Source organism: Accipiter gentilis, chromosome 8, assembly GCF_929443795.1.
Source record: "Accipiter gentilis chromosome 8, bAccGen1.1, whole genome shotgun sequence".
NCBI lineage: Eukaryota > Metazoa > Chordata > Aves > Accipitriformes > Accipitridae > Astur > Astur gentilis.
Window position 1 is genome coordinate 32,639,101 of NC_064887.1, and position 26,289 is coordinate 32,665,389.

At 46.1% G+C, this 26,289-nt stretch overlaps 1 protein-coding gene across 2 annotated transcripts in view; it reads right to left on the bottom strand.

Moving 5' to 3' along the window:
* Positions 1–12,144: 12,144 nt before the first annotated feature.
* Positions 12,145–26,289, bottom strand: part of RC3H1 (ring finger and CCCH-type domains 1) — an 81,470-nt gene continuing 67,325 nt past the window's right edge. Inside the window, exons 1-7 of one of the 2 annotated variants that reach the window (XM_049808559.1) lie at positions 20,583–20,798; positions 16,849–17,227; positions 14,290–14,505; positions 13,815–13,952; positions 13,337–13,730; positions 12,917–12,981; positions 12,145–12,698 (exon numbers count right to left, since the gene is read on the bottom strand). In XM_049808559.1, the coding sequence (XP_049664516.1) occupies positions 12,525–12,698; positions 12,917–12,981; positions 13,337–13,730; positions 13,815–13,952; positions 14,290–14,505; positions 16,849–17,223 (1,362 nt within the window). In that variant the 5' untranslated portion in view covers positions 17,224–17,227; positions 20,583–20,798 and the 3' untranslated portion in view covers positions 12,145–12,524. Of the gene's footprint in view, positions 12,699–12,916; positions 12,982–13,336; positions 13,731–13,814; positions 13,953–14,289; positions 14,506–16,848; positions 17,228–20,582; positions 20,799–26,289 lie in introns of those variants that run through there. The other variant, XM_049808560.1, reaches the window with a different exon arrangement.

Genomic DNA, 26,289 nt, shown 5'->3' on the forward strand with positions numbered 1-26,289 from the left:
TAAAATACATACATATATATGTATGTACATTTTTTTATATATATATATATATTTGTAACCAAATAAAAGCTAGAACTATGCAAACACTACTGGCTGCTGCTTGAAACTAATGTCTACCAGAACATTATGGGATAGAGTAGATTTGTTGGGTTTTTTTGTTTTTAAATAAAATGCGGCAGACCAAAGTTTTGCTGCAGTTAGTCTTACTAGAAACTTAGGTTATTCCTAATCTGGAACCCACTCAAGTGGGTTATAAAATTATCTGAAGAGTCCTACCATCTCTAAAATATTTCCATCTGCCTTGAAATTATTGCTGAAAGGCTTTCTTTTGCGAAACATAGGAAAACACAGAGGCTGGAACTAGGAGAGATTGAATGTGATGTTTGGGATGATAGAAGAGAAGTAGAATCAAGGAAGGACTGGGAGCATTTTCTTTTGGGCATGGGATTGAGTTGGCTTCAAAGAATCTTCCTACTTGTGAAAATGTCCATCGCTAGGATGGAGGCAGTGATCGAAGCATCACCAGGCTGAATTCTGGTGCTGGTGGAGGTATTGGAAATCTTCCCGCTGAATCTGATGGCACCAGACTTTATTCTGCTGGGAGAAATTTCATGTGGTTTCTACCGTTTCTTTGTGTCAGATGTGATCTTTGCTTTTAGGATTAACTACAATATATCCCAACTGTAATCTTCAGTGACCTTTGACTTTTTATTCCTGGGACTATAGAAAATTCAGGTTTCCTGTAACATTATCCTCATCCCAACTGTGAACAAGTTACTACTGCTTCTTATAATTTATTGTCTTTCTGTTCCTGAACGTCTGGGTGATCCAGCTGTTCACCAGCGCCACCTTCCAGTGCTTCATTAGCTTTTATGCACAGGGAATTGTTGCAATGGATGAGTTGACCATGCTAGTTGGAAGAGTAGAAGCCTTTGGAGAATGACTTTTGCTTCCTCTAGCTGTCATTAGGGAGTGCACACACACATACCTGTATATACATATATATGTATACATATATAAAGTTTTTCAATATAAACTCATTTAGCATTATTCTTATTTAATTTATATTTTAATCCAGTTGTAAACCAAAGTATTACAGCTTGTGAAATGATGTGTCTTGGAAATAGGAGGAACCTTTTTAGATGGGAGCTCTGAAAGATCTTTGCTGACAAAAACATGGATACGAATAAGACTTAAGAACTTGTGCTGCTGCTGAATCCTAGAGATCTGCAGCCTTGGAATGATTTAAGACTTGCTAGGTAAAGTTTGGTGGTGGGGAGGCAGTGTGGGTTACCATTTTAAAACACTGCTGGTTGTTTTTTTCTCATCCAATATAACTTGGTATTGGAGGAGTTGCTACAAGAGCAGTACCACGGGGCGTCTGATGGAGATGAGGTGCGTGGTTAAAGCTAAGAGGGCGATGTCAGGTAGTGCCGTCTGCTTTTGGTGTCTTCTGTTCACAGTTCTGCATTGAGGTGTGCTGGGTTCAGCTCTGGGCACCTCAGTACCACCTTGTCGAATGACCCTGCAGGGAGCTGGTCAGTTGATGGTTTGAATGAGTGCATTAAAAGTGTGACTCGGCAGTGTTTCTGCTGCTGGACTTTTCCAGCAGAATCACTTTGGAGTCTGCCACCCTGCTGTGCCTGCTGGTCACAAAACCTGGGGCTTCTGCCCTGCCTCTTGAATTGGGATGCTTTAAGGAAGCGTGAGGACTTGCTTACCAGAATGCCTCAAGGAAATCGCCTGCAAGGGAAAATGAGGCAGGAATTTAGGTGCGGGTTTGCAGAATCTAAAGCGATTCCATATGGTCCTCTGCCTGACCCCTTCCTTACAAATGCAGGGTTTGGATGAATTTTTGTAAACGCATGTAGAAAAGATGGGCCAGGCTGTTTCAGTGCTGGCACTGCTTCTGCCTGCGTCCCCTTTGGCTTGCTGTTTCTTGCTGCGGTATCTAATAAGGGTTGGAGCTGAGAAGTGTTTGTTGAGATGGAGTACAGCAGCCACCGAACCAGGTGCTCCTGGGCTTTGGCTTGTCTGTGCTGTCAGAGCAATTAAAGCAACTCATAAGGTGGGGTTCACGGTCTTCTGAAGGCTTGGAAATTGGAGTATTTTTCATGGTACTTAACGTTTTTGTAGGAAAACAAGTATGTTCTGGCAAGCCTAGAAATAAAAAGGAGAAGACAGCAAATCAGACTGTAGTCTAGCACAACTGGGAGCTAGAGAGGGGAAGCCACAAAAACAGCTGCTGATGTATTTAGTGTCTAATTTATAGTTTTAGAAAACCAGCCGTTGATATTTACTGATGTCTAGAGGTGGTTGGCATTTATTTTAGTAACTTCTGTGGAGGTGCATGTTCTGCTGTCACCAATGGGAAGAAAAAATGGGTTCAAAGATAAAACCTTGCTGATTCTTCTGTGCTGGGGAGTAATTGCCTTTCCAAGGAATTTGCAAACACTAAGAACAAATTCACCTCTAACAATCTCCCACAGGCTTGACAGTGGCTCTGCTTCCTCTTGCTCTTCTGCTCAGCCCACACGCTAGAGTCTCTCTTTAAGCACGGTGATGGTCCACCTACCTTTGTGGATCAAGTAAGTTCATTTAGTACTCCCCAGCAGGATTATTGCATACTTGCACTCTGCCAACCACATGCAGTACAATTTTTAGCTACTAGATCTGGCAAATATAAAAAGACTGTAAGACAATCTATTTCTAATTGTAGTCACCAGGTACTGCAGGTTGAGTACAAGACCCCCTCTGTGCCGCATGCTGTACCAGTGCATAGGAACATCATCCATCACATCAAATTCCTTTTGATTGAGGCATCCTGTAAGCAACCTCAGTGCTTAGGTGCTTCTCAGGGCAGCTGTCAGGAGAATCCCGTCAGGAGATCCCATCTGGCTGCTGTGTCAAAGAGCAGTTGCTCTGATAAACCAGGCAAAAGAAAAAGGGAAAGAAGGCTCAGGAGAAGAGAGGTACCTTAGACCAAGCACTGGCTGCTAATTGGGCAGAAAAGAGTTATTTGATTGAGACAGTGCTCTCTATGTGGAATTTCTGTCATATTTTTTGTTCAAATAACTTTCAATAACATATATATGGTTTTGGTTTGGTTTTTTTTAAAAGGTAGCCCTTTCCACTGAAAATTTCCCAAGTTGATTATTAAGTAGCAGTATGTCAGTATGCTGCATCCAGTGACTTCTCAGTGTTTAGTGGGTAGATGACGATATGTAAGCCGGAGACTTTGGGTGAAGGGGTTGTGAATCCATGCTGCTGGCTGTCTTTCCCTATAATCATTCTAATGGCTTTGGGACATGGACCAAAAATGCTGCTTTTTGTTTTAAAGCTTTAATTCTTTTCATGGAAATGTTGAAAAAATCTTAGCTCCCTCCCCAATTATTTTTATGTTCTGTTTAGTTAAATTCTCATCTGGCATCAGTTTGTGATCTAAGAACAATTTCAATTTCACCTGTGAGTAGGACGTTGTAGGACTTTGCAGATCACAGGAGGTTTAAAACCTGTGCCTGTAGGAGGTGATGTTTGTAACATGGTTTTTATGCTGCCATTGAAGTTGGGAAGGGTGAGGAAGGGTCTTTGCAGAGAGCCGGTCTCTGTTGCAGCATGGATCGAGTCACTGGGCACCAGTGCCTGATTGCTGGGGTCTGCCAGGTTAGAGGGGCAGGTTGGATTTTCTTTGAGTATTTTCCTTGTAGCTTCCCATTGTGCGAGCACTTCAGCTTCCTGCTTTGGTAGCAAACAGCAGACTCTGCTGCCTTCAGCACCGGGAACACAATCAGCACTAAAGTGGTGTGTCAGGACCCTGTGGGGGAATCTTGCGAGGGGAATTGTGTGCCTTCAGAACCAAAAAGTAGTTGGACTCATCAAAGGCTTTTGCGAATGAGGAGTTAAACCTGCTTTTGGCAGGGTGGTGGGAGCAGGCCTGGGCGTTTTGGCTGTTAACATGTATTCAGATCCTTGTTTTTGCAGGGTGAGATGGGCCATTTCAGAAATCTGGGCAAGGAAAAGCGGTAGCATTTGAACCCCGTGTTCTCATTCCAGGTCTCCACTGAGAACCGCACCAGGTATGTCAATGCCATCGATGGGATGGAGGGAGAGTTGTACAGCATCATGTTAGGTGGCTGGGGGTGTGTGTGTGTGTTACACTGGGGGGTGCCAGGTGCCCCGTGCCAGAGATAACCCAAGTAAATGGGCATCTGTTGAGACTAGTAGGATGGTGCAGTGTTCCCAAAAAGTGGTCTTAGCTGTGCCCATCAAGCCTGCAGGGTAGCATACTCTGCTATTAGCACAATTACCGATTTAGTGCGTCATGCATGTTTGTCTTTATACATTGACTGGCAAACTCAGAGTTTTCTGATGAGCCAGTGAGTGGTGTAAGAGGGCATTCCCCACAGGAAGGGAGGGAGAGTAATGTGGGATTTGTGCCCTAGCCAGAGCCCAGGCCTTTTAGTCCTGGGGACAGAGAGCTCCAGACCTGTTGCTTATCACCAAGAGAGGTGACTCAGGTAGGTGGCCGTCTTCTTTGCTAGAAGGAATCTTATCACATCTGCTGGAAAAAAAATGCATGTGGGGGTCTGCGGTAATTCGTGCTATGAAATCAGTTACAGTACTGGTTATATTCCAGCAGCAGAATAACTAACAGAATAATTCTTTGTTAAAAAAAAAAAAAAAAAGCTTTAGTTCTAATCTGGTGACAGTGACCTGCTTACATGATCTAGCATGTGATTCACATCACACCTCTTATAAAGCTGATTTTATTTCCCCAGTATCTCCCTACAACCACAGACTCACTGCAGTCTGTAAACGGGAAGAGGCCCTTTCCCTGTGTGCTGCTGAGTGCTGTAAAGGATTCAGCCCACAAAGCGATTGAAAACAGCAGCACTTCCACCATGCAGATAGTTTGCCCACATTAGCCAGAGTTTTTTTAGCTAGCCAGCGACACACCATCTGGTTCTTTCGAGCCTGAGCTAGTTGTTGTAGCAGGGAAGGGATCTGCAAAGTGCAAAGAGAAATAGCGAGGAAAGGAGGTTGGCTTAACAGGGAGGAGGGAGACATCCAAAATATGAAGGGGGCTCAGCTGTTTTCAGCACTGGCTGGGGCTGTTGGCACTGGAAACCAACAGGAGGTATTGGGTACAACAGGTGAAACGACAGCAAAGCATTAGGAAGAAGTGTGCATGTGTGTCTAGCACATTGTAGGTACTATGGGCAGGGAAATGCCAGTTTTAGAACCTGCACGTATTAGGAGCATGCAGGAAACCCTGCTGTCTTGGGAGGCAGGCGTGCAAAGATGCCTATACCCTGTCCTGTAATATTAGAGCTGAGCATCACCAGTGTTTTCCATCCTAGAGCTGTGAACAGTAACAGGAAAATGAGTCAGTCCCTGGCGGAGGCAAATTTGCTGTGCGGATTTCAGAAAAGCCCTTGGAAGGAACTGAAGGGGGGCAAGTGAAGGCTGGAAATGGGTACTACCAGACAGATTTCGAAGTGCCATTTTCTGAATGTTAGGTTTTCTAGCGTGTGTTTAAGGTGTTGAAGACTGAAGTTTGCTTTTGTTTCAGTACTCTCTCCTTTACCTATGTCATTTCTTCTATTTGCAACTCAGCAGCCAAGGGGAGGGTGCAGAGAAGACGGAGCCAAACCCTTCTCAGAGGCACACAGTGGAAGGAGCAGCAGCAGTAGCCAGAAGTTTATACAAGGGAAATTCAGGTTAGGTACTACAAGACATTTTTTCACTGCAAGTATAGCCAAACAGTATTCAAAGAGGTTGTCCAGAGAGACACTGAAATCTCCATCCTGAGAGATATGCCAAACTTGTCCAGGCAAGACCCTGAGCAACCTGCTGGAAGTTAGCCCTGCTTTGAGGGGGGAGGCAGGGCTGGGACCCAAAGGCCCACCCTTCCCACTCTCCCTGTTGCTCCCCTGGAGTATAAAATATTGCCCCACCACATGCTGCACTGCATAATACAAAACAAGGGATAGAGAGTTTTATCCTACCAGTGTGTTTCCAGTTACGATTTTTTTCATTTATCAATGAATCATCCATGAAATAGCATCTTGTCTGCCGTGGTCTATGGAGAAGTCCAGCTGCTCCCCGTGCGTGAGTGCAGCCTCCAGGTTCCTGTTTCCGTTAGACTATGCCAAGCTGTATTTTTGTGACCTTTATTTTAGTATTATCATGTAAAAATGGGCAGCTTTAATGGGCTTCCTAGTTCATATCAGTTAAGCTTTTGAAACATATTCAGGTATCTTTTAAATACTGCTGTGTAAGTTCCTTTTTTTAATCTGACATATTCTGATTTATTATTTTACTGCAGCTATCTACAGCAGTACTTAAAAAAATCAGTGCATTAATTTTTTGCAGACTGTCAGCTATGTCAAGCCTCCAGTTTTACTTGGGTTTTATTAATGTACTTAATCTCTTCCCTCTCAGATCTACAGTTAAATGTCTTCATTATTTTTTATATTGCAGTGAAGCTTATTTATTTAAACCTTCCCGTTGTCTTTGCAGTTAGACCCAATACCATTGGCTATGAAGCTGTGAAACTAATTAGAAATGAAAAATGAAGTTAGATTGGTTAGTTTTACTGCTGGTTGTAAACTACAGAAAATAGCAGCATAAAAGGAGAATACAATTGAAATTACTCAGTCTGGAGCAAAGGGGAGGAATCACAAAACTATGGCTGAGAAACTTCTTGGAAATGAGTTTTAACCTGATGATGTCACTTCACTGGTTCCCCATTTGGTCAAGTTTAAAAGCTGTTTCTTGAGACCGAGAGGTTTGTCTGGGGTCCGTTTGTTCATCTATGTGTCTAGGGCATTGGTTTGATAGGGGAGTTTGTGCTCCTGTGATATTATTTTCTTAGAGTTTACACATCTAAGGAAATTCTATGGATTACTGTGAAGCTTTTATTTAATATTTCATTGCATGTCAATTGGTGACTGAACAGAACTCTTGGCTTAAAGAGGCAAGGGCCAGTGGGGAGGAGGAAGGTGCCATTCTGTCTTGGAGGCTGGCAGCTGTGGGTTACACTAACAAAAGACAGACAGTGCAATTCGCCTGATGACAGCTTTGATTTTGGCAAGAGGTGCGAAGCCTCGTCACCCCTGCGGCCATCCCCTGCCCACGGGCTGCTTTCAGTTGGCTGCACCCATGCCAGAGTCAAAGTGAATTAGTCCTAAGTTTGCTCCGTAAAAGCACAGGGATGTTTGTTTGCACAGGCCGTCATCGCTGTGTGTGTTTACAGGCTGAGGGCAAACTGGATCTCCGATGGAGATGCAGGGAATGATACTGTAGGTGGTGCGCAGGTACTTCTCTCACGTGTTAGAGGGTTTCCTAAGCCACGGTTATGCTGTTGGGGGAAGCAGCCCATCGGAATTGCAGGTGAATTTGGGATGAAAAGCAGAATTTTGTCATAACCTTTTGCTTAAAACTAATTTCTTTTTGCTCCTCTGAAGTGCTTGCCTGGGAAGAAAGCTGACGTGTGACAGCTTTCAGGGCTATGTTGTCACAGGGCAAAGTGACTAGGAAAAGTATTTTGAAGTGAAAGCGGACTATTGTCATTCAAATAATGCATGTTTCTTTTGTGTTTGTGTATGTAAAATTGCTGACAGTTAGGACAGGCCAAGGAGTGCGAGAGTGATCCTTCTTGGTGGCAAAACAGGGACTTTTCTGAATAAGCTCTTTTAAAAGCTGAGTTATGAAGAGAATAATACGTGGCTGTATGTTCTTGTGGTAACGTATTCCTCACCTTGTGCCCCATGCTTACAGGGAGGGTTAGCAAAGGACAAGAGAAGACAGTATCAGAGGCCATTTCACAGAAATGAAAGCAAGCTATTCAAAGTACTGCTTTTGTTTGAAAAGGGAAGGGAACGGAGGTGGTTTTCCCCTAAGCCTCTGCTACCTTAAACACTAGCTGAAGCTCCCATGAGCTATGTCCCCTCCTTTCCCCAGCATCACCCCCATCTTTCCTGTACAACACTGTGAATATGACACCGGTAGCTCTTTTTAAGGTTTCCATTAAAACTGCTCAGAGCATGAAATGCTGTCCTATGCTGTCAGGCAGTGACACTGTAGCAGACAAGATGTGACTGAGTACCCTGTTCAGCTGAACAATAACCTCCCAAACAGGGACACTGATGATTGAGCACTTCCTTGCAGAGCAGTGGAAGAGTATTGTAACAAGAGTTTAACAATGTAAGTGGCTTTATATAGCAATTTGCTAATCAAATTTGATTTCATAATGAACTAAACTGACAATCAATTTCTAAAATATAAAAGCTTCTTAGAGGGAATAGTCAAGTATGTCTTCAACAGAAAGATTTAACTGGGATAACTTTTAATAGAAAGCACAGGATTTTTTCCTTTTTTTTTTTTTTTTTTTTTTAAGCAATCACTCCAGAAATTGGGTTGCGTTAAGCAGCAGAAGATTCACAGGACAGTAACTACCTCTCTCTCTAGGAGTGCTGAGGTTACCACGCTACACACTCTATCAGCAAAGCTTTCACTTAAACCAGATTTGTTTTCCTTACCTCTGTTTCAGAAATGCAGGTCTGCTCTGTAAAGTGACTCTTATGAAAATGGCATCTGGCAGGAGCAGGGGGAAGCCTTTTGGGGTCCATCATCCCTCTTTGCCGCCAGTTTCTTGCTGTGACCCTTGCAGGCTCGCTCTGGGGCTGCGACAGTTCAGGGTGGATTCGTTACTTCACCTATTCTGTGTAATAGCAAACTGTCCCGCAGGCCCAAGACTGCAGGCTCAGCTTCCTGCACTGGGAAATTAGTTAATGGTGTGGAAGGTAACAGGAGAATCCATCTCCCTCCTGCCTCCAAGGGAGCAGGCAGCAGTAAAAAAAAAAAGCAATAAAATAAAATACAAAACACTTTTATATGTTGTTCATTAGTCAGCAGATCTGACTCTGCAAATTTATATATATATATACAAAAACATATACAGAGAGCAGATCTCTCATGTCAAAAGGTGCCATTTTTTTTTTCCTAAACAGAGTCCCTTTCCAAACTAGAACAGCACTTTAAATAGGTTCCTTTTAAAAAAAGAAAAAAGAAAAAAAAAAAAAAGAAAAAAAAAAGAAAAACCCTTTACTGAGGAAATGCACTTTAAATCCTAACATGAGTATGGCTGTTGCTGGCTTTTGACACAGCTGTACAGGTAGGTGGCTTCTTGTCAGCCAGAGCCCAGGAGGGAGCGACGTTGCCAGACCCTGGGCTGCCATTGGCAGCCCAAAAACTACCACAGCTCTACCTCCCGCTCCCGCAGCCCTCCCGGCCTGGCACTGCCCCTGCCCACACTACCGACAGGAGTTTTCACCGCAACCGCAAACCTGGTTGCAGCTCAGCCGTGCTGTAGCACTAACAGGACTGGCATGCATGAGCCTGTTAGAATACTTTTGTAATCGGTCAATAAAAACCCACCCTTGCCTGTAAAGAATATTTAAACCCCATTCATAATAGGTCAGAAGTTACAACACAGCAGATGGCCCATCCACCTGCACAGGGGTGAGCTAAGTTGAACGAGCAAAGCCACAACGAAGTTGTTGCTGGGATTGTGGGGTTTTTTCCATAACATGGATATGGAGCCCTAGTCAGTTCAGCTTTTTTTTTTTTTTTTTTTTTTTTTTTTAAATCCAAGTTTGCCTGTCCCACATTGATTCTGCTCTGAGCTGGTTTGCAGAGTAACCATTTGTAAGAAAAATTGTGCTGTCACCTTCAACTGTTGACCTATAAATCAGACTTTTTAGGACAGGTGTCCTAACACTCAAAACTTACTTTCACAGTTAAGAAATTTCCTGCTGTACTAATTATTCTCTCTCTTTTTTTTTTTTTTAATTAATTTTATTTTTGGTTGCAATCCTTATTTCAAGAAGAAAAAAAAAGTCAGTGTTCACACTAGTCTGCAGTAGGTTGAAGAGTGATCCTGCTGCATGTAACTTGTGGATATCAGACTGTTCTTAAATGATTTTACAAGCTGGTCCTCCACCATTGCTTTCCTTTTCCTCTTCCAGTGGGAGCTGGCAGACAGAAACTGTTTGGAGGGGCCGCCGGCTCTGTGCCCAACAGCTTACAGAGAGGGCCAGTGCTGCTGGAGGGGGGACAGGCAAAGGTGGTAAGAGAACCAGAGTTGGGGAAGGGGGAAATCAAACCAAGGTAGAGGGGACTGTACAATTGCATTGAAAGCAGTTTAGCAAAAAGCGCTCTCATTGGACAGCTTTAAGAACAATGTGAATGAAAACTTAGCAACTTGGGTAGGAATCTTTGAAAATTCTATAAGTGTATACTTGAAATACTGTTTGTATTAAAAAAAGAAAAAAAGAAAACAAATTGCATTTTCTTCTTTCTTTTAACACTGTGTAAAAGAACATTATGCATGTGAGTGGTTTGAGAATTAAATGGTTTAATACTCAGATCCTCGTCCGTGTCTTGTTGCTGACTGGTCTGATCTGACATCAATTTTCTCTTGGCTGCCCGCTTCAAATCAGCTGTGGTGCGAGAACGTGGTCCCCGCTTGAGGCAGCTCTGCACAGCCATAAGCTTAGCAACATGGGAGAGGCTGGGCAGGGCAGTACCAGGCTGCTTTTCCCAGCATCTTAAATGACTTCTGTCCTTTTTTTAATGAGCTTTGTCTCACCATTTCTGCAGGCTCAGTCCTTTTTGGTCTCACCAGGTAGAGAAAGCACTATGCTCTCGCTGCAGGCCAAGCGCCCGATGGCTGTTACAGCAAGCGGGCTTTCCCAGCTGCCGATGGCAGGTGGAGCATTTTGGTTCGATGCCATGCTAGGGAGACCCAGGCATTGCCTCAGCCCTCCTCTTGCAACCAGCCTCCACCTCCGCAGCCTGGAGCACAACCGCAAAGGCAGAGGTTACAGGAGGAGATGGTACATTTCTGAAGTTGCACAATGAGGTAAGCAAGCAGAAGATAGGATCCGGCAAGAAAAGCTACAGTGGTGACTCCCAGAGTAGGACAAGGAGAGGAAGAGCTGCTTTCTGAACTCTTGGCGATTTCCAAAATGCTCCCCCTATTCTTCCAGGGCCCCAGCTTCTGCATTACATACACAGCTGCTTTCCGAGGCGTTACTCCAGGCAAGCATGTCAGCACAGAAGGGGCAGGTGCTTTACAGGTAGGGGACCGACCGACACAGCCCCATGATAGAACAGAAATGGTGAGAGACTCCGTGTCCAAACCACACACCGCTTCCGACACACACACTCAAACCTTCCTGCTGGGGAACAGGAGAGATAGTTCTGCAAACCCCCTAACTGCTTCCAAAACTACAGACAGAGCAACAAAAGATCTTTTCATACCAGCTCTATCACAGATTGGCACATCTAAGTTAACTCCCTCGTTGCTTGTCTTGCTGTGGCAATTCCTGCTGAGAAGAAGCCATTATAAAGGTGGATGTTCCGCTCGTTCTACAAAATCCAGAGTAAATTGCACACTGGGGCCTGCCATCTATTGGTGTTTTAGCAACTGTCTGCGCACACCACTTCTGTAACATACTGACAACAGGACAGGACTGCGCTTTTACTGCTCTTTTTGTTTTAAACAGCTACCCTAAATGCAGAAGTCTTAGCGGAAAGCTCATCACATACTCTTCTGCATTTTCAAGACAACCCTGTCAGAGGTCCTACGGCAGTATGGCCACTGTGCGTGGACCAGAGGTCAGATGACACATGTGACATGGCAGCAGGCCAGGACACCTAAAGCTCTAGGAGTAAACTTGCAGGTGAAATAACAGATTTTTTAACAGAGTTACAGATATTGGTTACCTTACCTGGGCATTGTCACAGTTCATGCTACAGTAACTTTTAGCATGGTCCTAGTTTTAAGTCTTAATATTCAAAAAGACAGATTCACAGCCTTGGCTACGCAAGGTTTTCAAGAGCAACTGCTTAGCACTCAGACACGTCAGAGCTGTTGGCAAGTAGGGCTGCGGTGCGTGGCAGCTCTTCCAAACAGAGCTGTGTAAAGATGCCATTTGGCTGCTGCTGTTCCACTGACTGCTCCAGCATGGGGCTGTTCTGCTGGGACCAGGGAACAGAGGGAAGGGCCCATTTGTTGAAAAAGGAAAGTTTAAATAAGTCTAGGAAGTGACTTAGTGAAAACTGTCCATTCAGAGATCAGTTTGTTACATACAGATCTATAGGTTTTTAATGAACCAGGGGATCAGAGTTACAGTTTGAGGCCTGAAAGGGAGGAGGGTTGGATATAAGAAAGACAGCAATGCTGGACTCAGTTTTGGGTGCCTCAAAAATACTGGTGCCAGAAAAAATTCAGCTTCCCTTTGAATGAAGGATGGAGCAGGTGAAGCGTCCTCTGAGCCACCTCACCTGACACAGCAAGGAAGAGCGGTTACAGCCCAGCTGGATACAGTCCCTCCCTGCAGCTTGCACCAAACAGTAAGACCAACCACCCCAGGAGCAGCCCGGGCTTCATGGCAATACCCTACTGCCCCTTTTCCAGAGGCAGAGGAGGGAGAGGCGAGGCCCTGAGAGCCCCTTTAAGAGCAAGGGTCGGCTATTCTGCCCATGAAGATAATGGTGTTGAGGGAGGCTTCCCGGATGAAAAGAAGGAAGGGCCTGTTGGCATTGAAGATTATTCTGTTCATGGGGAAGGAACGGCCGGAGACAGTGACAGCTGTAGCAGCTGATGCCTCGCTGCCTTCTTCATTCACCTACCAACCAAAAGAGAAGATGGGATTAAGATATGGGCATCATGCAGTACGTAGAGGGCTCGCCCTCCTTCTCCATGGAAGGTGGGCGCCAAGCTCCGACCTCTCCCCAAAGCCCCAGATCACTGAGGACATGAACACCATGGGCTCAGAGCTATTTTTTCTTTTTAATGGTTTTAGCAACAAAGAGGAAGACACCCCTGGGAAAAAAAAAGGCTTACCTCAAGGAAGGCTTTATGGAAAGCCTCAGATACATACAGGTCTGTACGACCCTCTGCAATGATACCTGAAATACAAAATGGAGAAAGTTAAAACTATGTTTTTAGACAACAGATCAGGAAAGAACATGCTTCCATCCTTCATAGACTGTGTTCGAGCGGAAGGCATGTCTGCTGTCCTGGTTTCGGCAGAAATATCCTTCACCAGCTGCAATTGATCGCTTAACTCCCACGTCCTTAGTGCAGAGCAGGGCTGCGTGTCCATGATGGGACTTGACCACAGAGTCCATCATTGACTGCAGCAACATCTAAATGCTTTCATGTTCTCACTCCTCATGTGCTACTGCACTTACTGCCCTGGCACCCATGGAGGAATGGTTACCCCCCACCTCCACCCTGCACCACCCCGTCTCCGCATCTGACCTGGGAGTCTGGCATTTTCTGGACTGAAGAGATCTTCCAGCCCCATTTTTCTCAGCTTCTCCTTGACACTGAAGCTGTCCTCGACGCGGAAGCGAGGGAGGTAGACAAAGAGAGATACCTCCATCATGGAGTCTATCCAGTCCTGCAGCTTCTCCGATGTCAGGTCTCGCTCCACCTCCACCAATGGCGTCCCAGCATTGGGCAGGACCAGCACCATTGTGATATCATCCCCTTTGTAAGGCAGCTCCAGCACCTGGACTTTGTCCTGGGGGATGGATGCATGGTGGAATTTGGACTCCTGGTACATAATTGGGACTTTGCAGGTCTCACCATTGGCTTTATGAAATAAATCCAGTTTTGTGTTTGGAGCTGGGAACTGCGATTTCCAGTGCCCCTAAAAGGGAGAAGGGGAGGACAAACATGAGCATCATGTTTCCCCCAGGGCAATGGGCTGCTCCCCCAGTTTTGTTCACCGTACCTTAAAATAAATGGTGTTGACCAGGACCAAGACAGTGAGATCATCAATACCTCTTTCTGGGATCACTTCTGTAATGCGCTTCTCTGTCTTGTTAGCTACCCACTCATTAATGATCTTCCTGGAAAATTCTGGCTTCTCCTGAAGGAACAGACCAAAAAAGGTTAAGTCAAAGCTTTTAAACACCTCTTTGTATCCCTTCTGCAGGAGACTTCAACAAGGTGTGTGCTCGGGGAGGACACTGCTCCCAGTGTAGTGCTGCAACATTCAGAAATGAGGAGTGGCGAAGTGACTGTGGTTAAGGTGAGCTGGGAGAGGAGAAGCTGCATCCCATAGTCCCTCCTGCCTTCACTGATGTCCCACCCACCCAATGCAGGGCACTCCATGTGGGCAAAAGATGGGGACACAGCAAAAGCAGAAGGACAGGGTGGGGAAAAAACCGAACGAACGAGAAAAATCCCAAGTAGTTCAAACTCACTTTGAAGTTCAAGGGCCAGAGTTTCGCTCCATAAACTATTTCACTAATGTTCTGGTAAGTCTCATTAAAGACCAAAGATTTCTCCCCGAAAAGGCGGTTGGCCGATACCAGCTCTGAGGATTTGTTGGCTTTCTTGTAAAGCCGGCAGTTCAGCTTGGCAAAGAAGAAGTGGATCTGATCAGATGTCTTTTCCGAAATGGTGTCAAATCGAAAGACCTGGAGGAGCCAAACAGTGAGGAGGAATCCATGAGCAGGCTCTTGCACTCCCACAGCTCCCGAGCCCCACAGCAAGTGGTGATGCAGCCTTTGCCTGCTGCCCAACAGCCTAAATCACGAAGCCAAGAAATCTGCAGGCCCTCAGAGCTTCATCCTCCACGTTTAATTTGGAACCCAAATCTACGTAAGAGCAACATATCGCCATCCCAAGACCTAGATTTGGAGAGGTCCAAAATGGAGGGTTAAACACTGCTCAGCATGGAGAGGTACTGCTCCCCTTTCTAACTCTGGCTTCCTTGCTCTCCATACTCTGCCTGGGACTGGTCCCAACCTCTCACTGGCTTTGACCCAGCACCCTACCCAAGAGAAGACTCCAGCTCTTGCTCACTGAAGTTCCTTCCCTAGAGCTGTTGGCAGGACACTTGCCTGGATCTGCCTCTTTCTTTGCCTCTGTTCCCCCACACACTTTTTTTGCCCCAGCTGTCAGGGCATGATGCATCATTTTGTGTGTGTCTATCTCAAACGTGGGCATGACTTAGCTAGACCCTTTAGATGGCTGTACAGAAGACACACTACGGTCTTGGTGATGTTTTTCTCTGTGCACTCTGACCCCTGTCAGGGAACAGATTCTAGCTTGGCATATGAACCACAAGGCTTCCCCCAGTGCTGGTAAAATTAACATAGCTTATGCACAGTGTTCATAAACCCCCTACCACACCCCAGCGAGAGCCTCACCCGAGATAAGCATTGCGCTGACGGGGCCTGAAAGCAGCTCTCGGGTCAGTGCAGGTCACAGGAGGACTCACAAGATTTGTGCTAAACTCTCCTGTGACGATGCCAAAGGCTGCTCCTTTCCAGGAGCAGTTCTTGTGGCCTGTTGAATAAATCTGGTACATCTTTATCTATTTTAGCAGGGAATGGGAATATGTAGCAATTGTTTTGAGGGTAGATTTCTGCAGCACAGTGCGTTTTTTCTTATCTGCTCCTAGCTGCCAGCTGGAAGGACAGTTATGATTTGTCTACTACTACCAAACCTCAGGGGTTTAAGGCACAGAAAATTCCACAGCACATTGCTCCACATGAACATCCAGGATCTCTGGGACCATTTCCTAGGAGGCAAAGGTGGCATTATTGGCCCTTTTGTAGGGAAAAGGGGGGATTAGGAGTGCAGCTCTGGGTCCTGGGTGGCTCAGTGAGGGAAGGGTCCTTTCCAGTGGGAAGGGCTGCCCAGAGGGGAAGGCATGAGTGAAGATTTTGGAGATATGGTTCACTGCACTGCTCTGCCCAGACTGTGTGGGTGATGGTAGGAGACCCCAACATTACTCCAGAGGCAGGACCTGTAAGGATAGCAGCAGTGGGGACAAGTGGAGCAGTTGGATTCACACCTCCTCATTGCAGGGAGAAAGGCCCCTCTGGGCTATAGTCCCCAGTCTGCAAGGAAGGTACAGGCAGTACCAAACCCCACATGGCAGACAAGTGTACTCGCAGTTGTCAGGCAAGCAGGTCTGACAGCGAGAAGGGTGCTTGGACAGGCAGGGAGTTAATTGGTCCCATGGAAGAGCCGGAACTCAGGATTACCCCTCCGTCCAGGACCAGAACTCCCTTCTCTGGGTTTAGAAGCCACAGCTGAAAGGAGAGACTCCCTGCATACAGGCTCCCCTGGCCTGGGAAGCTCAGGCTCTTACTGTGCTGTTGTAATACTGCCCAACACAAGCAGACAGAAGCTGTTTAGTTCTGGCTAAGCACTCAGACTGCTCTTACTTCTCGAGGGCCTCCTTTTAGTAAGCCTAACTGATGTTCCTGTGTTCCTGCAGGGTGGCACAGCCCTGGAAGCCAGGTGGACTGGAAGGTGTTCCATGTGTCTTATTTTTGCCCCAAAGGAGAGAGAGAGAGAGAGGAGAGAATATGAAAGAAAGCCTTTCTCAATGGGACTTGGTATCATGGCTTTTCCTGCTTTTTGCACAAGAAAAGGCTTAGCTACCTGCTCAGCTCATTGCTTGCCCAGCCTGTGAGAAATGACCTGTTCCCATTCCCTTCCCTCATCTCCCAAATGGGCTTCCTTTCCTCCAGCTGAAAATTAACCTCTCAAACCCAGGAAATCCACCCCGGAATGCTGGATCCAAATAGGGAGTCAGAGGACAGAGCTGGGATCTAACCAAATCCCAAGACAAGCAGCTTGTGTATGTCCTTCCCAGGGGCTTGTTTAAATAGAAATCTCCCTTCACAAACCAGGGATCCATCCTGACCCAGGGAGCCCTTTAGCAGCAGTTGGCCATTTTCACCTTTGCTGTCTTTCAGACCCTGGTGACAGCTATAGGAAAAGGCTGAGGAAATGCCACTGACCTCCATGAGCTGCTGGAGGGTGCTACCACAAGCTCCGAGCTTGGTCATGGCGAAGGCTGTAGAAATGCTGAGGGGTGACATGAAAATGTTTTCCCCATTGTCCTTAGAGTCAGCCAGGTACTTGTAGAAGACAACAGCAAAGCGAGAATTGGCCTTCGACAGCTCCCAGACCCGGGGGTTAGTAGACTCTGGGAGCTTGCCCTTCCCTGGCTCTTGCCCCTCGCCCTCCTGGGCCTTCTTCTCGGGGTTGCGATAGATGCAGATGGGATTCACCGGGATGTCGCGTGGCTTTGCAGTGCAGACATCTTCCACGACGTAGCGCTCAGGGGCAGCCAGACCCCAGACACTGAACAGACACACCACAAAAAGATGCATTGTCCTGGAACCAGAAAGAGAAAGCTTATACACACTGGCCTGCCCAGAAAACCCATGCTGCCTCCGCAGCCCACGGGCCCCGTTTCAGCCAATATCAGAGTGACAGGAGCCCCATGGTCCTCTCCAATTGTCCTTTTGTCCTGTAGCTACAGGATAAATCAAGAGGACAGACAGACACCACCAGCAGGATGAGCATGCCTCTGAGCACACACCACTTTTGGAAACAACACACTGAAAACAGTGCTTTCCCAGAGCCCCTGGTGCCCTCTTTTTAAAGCAGCAGGCTCAGCCCTGACAATTTTGTACAAGAAAGGATGATTTGAACTTCTGAGTCCTCCTCATCAGCGAGCCGAGGTGCCTACAGTGAAAGGACCCTGCCCATGCAGTGTTTCCCCAGGCCTGCCTGCAACAGGAGCTAGCACAGAGCCACCAAAGCCTTCCAGCTGCCCTGATTTGCAGTCCAGGTATATTTATGCTTCTGTACAGATCCTACCCATCTTCCTCACGGGGAGAGCTCCCAGGTACCCCAAGCTCCACAGCCCAGTTGGCCTTAGACAAAATGTTTTTGACTGTTTTCTTCCCCTTTTTGCCTGGGGGAATCTCCTACTTTTCCTGGTCTCTTTTTTCCCTTCACCTGAGCTCCTCTCTGCCCTTCAATTACTGTCTGTGCTTTTAGGGTCACCTCAGCTTTACACTATTTAAGGTACTGATGCAGAAAACACTAAAGCAGAGAAGAGAGGTGATAAGGAAGAGGTCTTCAGGGAAGTAGGTGCCTCCATGCATTGAACATCTTTAATCCTGAAAAAGTGTATTTATAAGTGTGTATGGTGTAGCTGGTGCACCACTGCTATTCCCGTCCAAAGTTCACAACATCTCAATGCAAACTGACTGTTCCTGGTACCAGAGGAGGACAGGCTAATGGTAATAACCATGTTCCAGCAAAAGCAGGTCTCTGAAAATCTCCCAGCAAGGCAGAGAGAATTTGTATTTTCCACCTTTGCTAAAGCAGGGGATCAGCACATCCCACCAGCTCTGGCAGCAAGGCCTCATCAGCCATCCTAGGGCCAATTAAGTGGCACACAAGATTTCCTGCATATTGTGGTTTTGAGATGCCCTTTACGTGACTCTGTGGTGGGTTTGTTCACATACCCCATGGGAGGAAGCTCACGGACCGCAGCCACAACAGCTTGGGAAACAACTACTGGAAAGGGCTGGCAGCCTGCCCAGGACTTGCCTGCCGTGGAAGACTTTTTCAAAGATATGTCTAACTTGGGTAGGTCTCTGCCTGCCCCCGCATACTCACTGCCACAGCTACCGAGCACTGCCTCGTAAGTAACTAAATCAAAGATCAGCTGCATTTAGCACTGGTGGCCTCTGGGTCTGTGGTCTTGCCAGGGCTGGTAGGCCAGCACCTGGGGGAAGAAAACAGGAGCAACTCAAGGGCTGATCCAGGATGCAGGAGACCTCTGGGTTCTTTTACAACCCCCTCTCCAGGCTCTGGGGCAATGACTTCATCTTGGCTCCGATTCCTCTGCAAAAGCAGAAATTACCTCATTTGGCATCGAGACCGTATCAAGCCCCAAGGGGCCCTCTCTAGCATAGACTAATAGCATAGCAACAAGTACTGCAAGAAAACATGCAAAACAAGACGTACTTGCTCAGGCCACGGCCACTGCTCTTGCTGGTAACAACAAACAGATTATCTTTCAAAAGGTTTAGGATAGATGCAGAGGGCAAAAAATCTGAAAGGGGAGGGAAGTCAACCAAATACAGAAGGAAAAACAACACCCAGGGCAGGAGGCCAAGAGAAAGGAAAAATATTCAGACAATTGAAAGTGCTCCAGGAAGCGCCGCTCTTCCGAACCTTTCACTCCTACAGGAAAAAAATCAGCCAGCAACAAGCCAGGCACACTTCTGCGCTCCACAGCCCTAGGGCCTGGACCAGGGTGGCCCTTCGCTGCCTGCCAGCAGCCTTCCCTCACCCACGCTTAATTCTCTCTGGCTCCAGCAGCACTGATGTACCCATGGCTGGTCCCACCGCAGAAAGGACAACCTCACTGTAGTCTGTGGCCTGTCACTCAGCTCAGCTCCAGGGAAAGGCATATCCACCTGCCTGTACAAGCACAACTGCCTGCTTCTGTCAAGCTAGAGGCAGATCGTGGTGTCTGCCATCACAGAAAGTGCTGCTAATCTCATATTTAAAACCCAAAGCACAAAGTGGGGAGGGCACCTCGTCTTCATCCTGTCCTGATTAAATGGGAAAGACTCCCGGTTTCTACTTCACAGTAAAGGCTTGACTCCATCAACTTAGAGGAGATACAGGACTTCACACTAACACTTTAAATCAAATTTATCAGCCATTAAGGCTGACTTGGACCCTGATGTGTCCAGTCTTGTCTCTCACAGGCAAGAGCCCATGCTATTTCTTAGGCCAGCTCTTTGCTGTAGCACTTGGCCAAAAAACAGTCCTCCTCCCTCCAGAGCTCTTCAACACTCCCTTTTCCCCTGCAGCACCGCCATGCACTCCATATGTCAACTTCTTTCATCCTGGAAGGATCCCAAAAGTATTACTGCAACGTCGCTGTCTGAAAGGGGTTACTAGCAAGGAATAATGTAAAAACGAGAAAGGGCTCTTTTTCCTGCTTCATCCTCTTGGCATGGAAAGCCAAAAAACAAGTTCCTGATTCAGCTCAAAATCAGAAGGCTCCCGGGAAGCATAAACTCCCCCATCCCATGCCTGCTGTGCAACACAGCCGGACTTCAGCCAGCGCAGGCCACTTCCATCCCAGTGTTTCTCATCGCTGCATGAAAGGATGACTAACTGGGCTTGCAGACTGGCAGCTCACCCCCCAGCAACCAATCTACTGAGCCTACCAGTGCTACCTATGGTGGTGTGAATGTCCCACAGCACCCACGCAGTGTGCTAAAGAGCCCAGGGAACATTAAGTATCTCAAACCATTTTGAGATTGACTTCGGCTCTTGAGAATAAAAGCCTTTTCCCCATCCCCTCACACCCCAAAAACAGAGTGCAAAGCAAATCAGCAGTGCTCTGTTACAGCTGGGCAAGAGATCAGTGATTACTCAGGACAGCCTGACCTTATGAATTGCTCTCCACACCATGAAGCATTGCTACAAGTTGGGGATAAAAGTCAAGCATGACACTTTAGTGAGCTGTACAGAAGCGAGCCTTCATGAGAGCTGGGATGGGAGGGCCCTCTTGAAATGGCTCCTCGGGCCCATGCCTAGAGCAAAAAAACTCTGTCAGCAGCTAAAATTCACAGGGCTCCTACAATGGGAAAAGAACCTGTTACAAGGAATTAATTAACAATGAAAGATTAGTGAAATCTGCTTCTCTTACCTGCCCCTGTACCTCCAGCCTTCTGCTTTTAGGATGCAAATGCAAATCGTTAAGACAAAGGGCAGTCTTGCTTGAACCCAAACCAGTCCAAAGCAGCCTCCCTACTGGATTTCTGTGCTCAAGCGGAGTTGAGATGAAAGTAGGGGAGGGTGAGAGGGGGGTAGGATGTTGAGGCCAAAGGCTGATGACCGGCTGCAGAAGGTTAAGCAAAGAGCAGAAAAAAGCAATGTTTAGTTTGAAAGAGGTTTTAAAGTTCAATCTGACAAGGGAAAGTTCGACCACCTACCCCATGCAAGTGCCAGATACCTTCAGTTCTTGCCAACAGAAAATTAACTGCTTATACCGTGGAAAAAAACAACGCCAAACTTTCAAGAGTTCAAATAAAAATGTGATGATCTAAGGCATCTGTAAATCTCACTTTAGTATCTTGTAATTCAGCAAAATGTTTCCCTCTGCCCAAGACCTCTCATCCCCCATTTCCCAAATGAACAGGCACAAGTGGGGAGACACTGCCCCACTTCACACTCTGCAGTTTCAAATACGTGCCCCTCTTAACTACACTTACCTTTTCACTTGCACAGCTGGAAAGCTGAGAATTACAGCATCTGCCCCTGCCTCGCTACGTTGGGAGCAGGACCGAGCAACACAATTTCAGATCTAGGATGCAGCTGCTCTACTAATGCAACAGCATTGCCTCCTGAACATCAAAAGCCAGGAGCTCGCTGGCTCAGTGAGTGCTAAAGCCGCCCTGCTACTGCCCTGCAGTAAGAGCCCAGGTCTTAATGGGAAAATGCAGCTGCAAACTGGTCTGGGGGAAAGTAAAAGCCCTTCCTATACCAGTACAGGCTAGAATAAAAATGGGAGACATTGTGGAAATAAATGCACATGAAAAAAAGGACAACATGCTCTAGACCCATCTTTGCTTTTGTGGGTTCCCCTCCATAGCCTGGGACCACAAGTGCCACTCTCAAAAACTGCCTCTGCCCAACGTAACATCATTCTTGCTCTCTCGTCAGTTCTATAATCAGGGATATCTTCATCAAAAGCAAGCACAAAAACTACACAATCCACTCTGAAAACAGCCCAGTAACACACACACAAACACCTGCTCCTCAGAATTGCTTTCTGCCTGACCACAGATCAGGCCAGACTTGCAATACAAGTCAGTGAGTAACCCACAGGTTAGGCATTTGTAATCTGCTGCAGGAGATAAAATGCCCTCAATGAGAATGGAAGGACACGTGCACTGTACCTTGTTGCTCCAAGTGGCTGCTGGTTTAATTTTCCAAGGTAACTCACATGCTTGCAGGTCCCAGGGTCTTCAGGGTGAATTCGGGAGGTTCCACACCCAGCAGAGAGCAGCAGGCAAACATCCAAACATGGGTTTCTGTTCACCCAATGCTTAGAGGTAGTTTAAAGCAGTAAAAACAAGGGCACGCACCTATTGTGTTCTACACACCCCATATAGTTTAAGCTAACGGGAATAAACTCTTACCAGCGTGACAAAGTAAGCTGGTATTGCAACCGCATGCTCACTTCAACTCCAAGAGAGACCAAACGCCTAAAACTGAGCAAGGAAATGTTTTCTTCAATGATGGTTGCCCTATTAACAGCAAGGTTAATTCCAGAATTGGCACTGTAGGGCTGAAGGGATCTGCAAGCTGCCCAAGCCATACCTGGCAGGATAGCTGAGTAAATATATTTTTTTGAGTGCAGCACGTAAGCGGCAATTTATCACTGGTTCAGCTCAAAAGCAACAACCCAGCACTGACACCTGAGCAGAGCTATACCTAAGGAAGCATCCAAAATTACAAGCGTGTTAATACAAACCAATAGCTGCCTTGTTTACTCTAGTAGAGAGACTGTTTTTCTCCTAAAGCTGCTGTTCACAGACCCAAAGCAGGGATCAGCTGCTCAAAACCATTAAGCACCCAAGCTCAAAGCCTAGCAGCCTGGGGCAAGAGAGATCAAGCACCATGCCTCAGCTCTGGTCTCTCCTACACTCATAGTTCAGGAGACAGGGAGTCGGAGTTCTCAATTATGGGGAAGGAGATTACAAAAACTCCTCAAGATGTCTCAGCCAGGACGGGAGACCCCTTTGTTTCAGGGTGCTGCTGTCTTTTGCAAGTGCCCATGGAGCTGTGGGGTACAGAACACCGCTGCTTGCAGCCCCTGGAGGAAAATCACAAGCTCTGCTCTCCGCTTTTCAGAGAAGAGCTCAGAGCAGTTTACAGCAGCAGGGCGACAGTTCTCCACATGCTTACGCTGTCCTCTGTGCCCTTTTTTTGAGAAGCTGGAAAGAAACAGCCCTTAAACATACCTGAACGGTGAGCAGGAACACAAATTTGCTTAGATTTTGGTTTGTGCTTTGGGTGCTCACTGTCGAGTTTTATGGTGATGCACAGGGAGGAAGACTCATACACTCACAGAACGAGATGGGATCAAGAAATCTTGTGTTCTGGGCTAGCATTTTCCAACTCCCTTCTAACCTGGTATCCATACCCCAAGGGAAAGAAAATTTTCCAGCAGCTGCCATCCACTTGAGCTCAGCATCCCCTCTTTTCCATATAAAAAACCCTCCAAGTTTTCCCAAAGCTCTCCTGATGCAGAGCAGCCACTGCTCCCTTCCACAGGGATCTGCCTCTCCTTAGCACTTCAGATCTTTAAAAGCCAACCACTGTAGAAATGCAGCTTCCCCCAACTCCCCACCCCCCCCACCCCCGCTTTTCTTCCTACGCAAGTGACTACCTGAGCATCCTAGACACTCAGACTAGTGGGAAAAAGGGATTTCTGCTGGATTGCCCACTAAATACAGTTCCCTTTGTAGGAACTGCATGCTTCGATCATCCAGCAAAAAAAATACACCTGTGTGGAAGTGTGAGGGGGGCCTAACAGCAGTGATGGGCTTCAGTCCAGCAAAGCACACACCTCACACTGGATCCACAGTGCCTGGGTTCAAAAGTAAGGGTAGGAGTAATAAACACACACAAACTCCCAGGGCAGAAGGCTGTGCTTGCCCTGCAACAGAAGAAAGAACAGTTTATCAGCGAAGCTGCGGCTTATTCCGCATCAGGCTATGTTCAGCCAGTCTCAGATTTATAGCCAGCTACCGACTTGTTGAAAACCCCAAAAAAGCAGCAAAAGGAGAAGATTAAAAACCACAAACCAGACTGTGGGACAAACCTTATTCTCATTTTAAGGCAAGTTCCAGAACAGACCCAACACTAGAGGCACGCTGCTTGCTCCTTGCTCTGAAGGGTTTGGTTTGGTTTTTAAATACATAGACTCTCTTCAAGCAAGAAGCAAAACTATTTTGAGTATCCTTTCTTGTTTGCCTCTGGTGAACACAAGAAGCCGCCACTTTGTTTACAGGTAGAGTCAGAAGAAAAACAGCCCCTGCAATGGTGCATTTCTCCCCCACCTCTCCAGGCTGATTTATGAACTCGGGAAGTCTCGCTAGGCCTCGGCATAAGTGTAATGAGTTGGGCAGTTAAGTGATCCTTGGCTGTGCCAGGAACTCTTGCATAACTAAGACAGCTATGCTGTGTGTCTCAAGGACTCCTGGTGGAGGATGGGAGTAGAGATAGCCTGTTCTCTCTCATAACAACCTTCAGACATTACAGTCCTCCTGTGACAATCTTGGAGCATCCCGTATCTATGTTTTAAGTTATTCTCAGGCAGCCTCAGAGCTTTCCTTATCTGTACATGAAAGAGTACCAGCGCAGGTGGGATTCCAGCAATTTGTTGATGACAAAAATCAATCATCTCCCAAACCTATACACAGCAGTACTAAGTAAGGTGCTTTCAGCTCTCCTGGACCGCAGCGGGCTGTCACCAGCATCTCCCTCTGAGCGGGACACCTCTCAGACCTCACAAACTTTTCTGTTTGCGAAAATCAGAAGTCTGTCGCTGAAAGCCAACATGACCTGGGCTGATACTCTCTACTCCTTGAGGTTCGACCCTTCGCCCGTTACAAAAGATGCCAAAGCATTCAATGTGAATCTTTTCACTGATCTTGAGAGGAATTTTTAACACGTATACCTCTTTACTCTCTTATATGTGTATCTTTTAGCGTCTTTATGCATGCGTGTGTACTAACCTGAGTAGTCTATAATAAGCATATTATAGCAAGTATATTATAAAGTTATTACTTTCAAATTTATACTTAAATTACCGTTGTGACTTTTACTCAACTGTGAATGATTTTTAGGCTATTATACTCATAATCCCTTTAGATGTAAACCATTGACCAAGTCTGGGACTAGGAGTAGACCCAGCCGCACCTAGACTCTAACAGGAGTTTAGAAAGCAAGGGGGTATTCTCTGAACCTCGTGACTCAACAGGAGGGTCTCCCCTATTTTTCCACATTCCCAATCTTTGCGCAAATCACCAGGAATTAATTCTAACTCGATTTTTTTCTTCTAATATTTCCTTTTACCCTACTACATTTTTGGTCTCTATATACCTTAAGTTTAGTTTGATTCTAACTTAATTTTCCTGAGTGCATTTCATCCAGATACCAAGTAATACGAGTGAACCTTGCCATCCAACTCTGTGAAGTCATGCTTTTATATAAATTTCTATTAAATCATTTTTCTATTGCTAATACAATTGGAGATGATTCTTTAAGCAATCCAAACCCCTCTTCTGTCTCTCATTTGCACACACACACACCCCCCCCCCCCCCGTGACAGACCAGATCTCCAAAGAGGCACATGGCTTCTCTGCTATTTGGCATCTCTTACGCTCCAGCCCGGCAGAGAACAAACACACCTTGACCTGGAGAAAGTCTTACACGGTCAGTCTTCATAGAGTCTTACACCTCACACAAAATTTAGAAGAATGCACATTCATGCCAGACAGAAAATGAGAGATATTTCAAAAAGTGTTCTCCATTAATTTATCATTTAATATAAATGCTGACAGAAAAGCAGATAAGACCTTGTAGACACTTCCATCTATTTACAAATCAAATGGCGAATCACCACCTTTTCACTCTTTTTTTTTTGTTGTTGAATCTGCAACTCAAAGGACCCTTAGACACTATGTGGAGACAAGGTAAGGTTGAGTCAGCTCTAAGAGGGAGAAAAGCAAGCTGAAGAGGGAAGAAAAAATAGCATTTCAACATATGGCTTTTTCTATATCACCACCATGCACACACAATAGGTCTCCACTTCCTTGTTCTTTAATACAAAAGTGACATTGTCAGTTCTATAGTTCTAAAAAAAGAAATAAAGGAGACAAATACTGACTTTCAGATCTCTGCATCCTCTTGCCTCCTTCAATCCACTCCACCCCACTTCACCATAATATCTAGAAGGCTTTTCTTTCAAGTTTAAAAAGTATGTTGCAAAAGTAAAGATACAGGGAGTTGGATACACTGAACTCTTTCTTCTAATCCTTTTGTCATCTCAGAGTTTTTCCCAAAGGTAGTAAAAGCATCCAACCTTTCAAGGAAAGAGATTATCAATGCCTTGTATGCCTCTGAATATCTCCCCCCAAGACCAGGCCTGTATGTACAAGACTTCAAAATTCCCCTGAACTTGCAAAGAATTCAGTTTATGGAATTCTTCTCATATGTTCTACTTCATCTCTACTCCTATTCAAAATGTTTTGATAGTTACAAACAATAAATAGTCACAATATCAACCCAGAGTCAGTCATTCCACTAAAGGGTCAAGAATTGTTTTTGATGGGGAAGAGCAG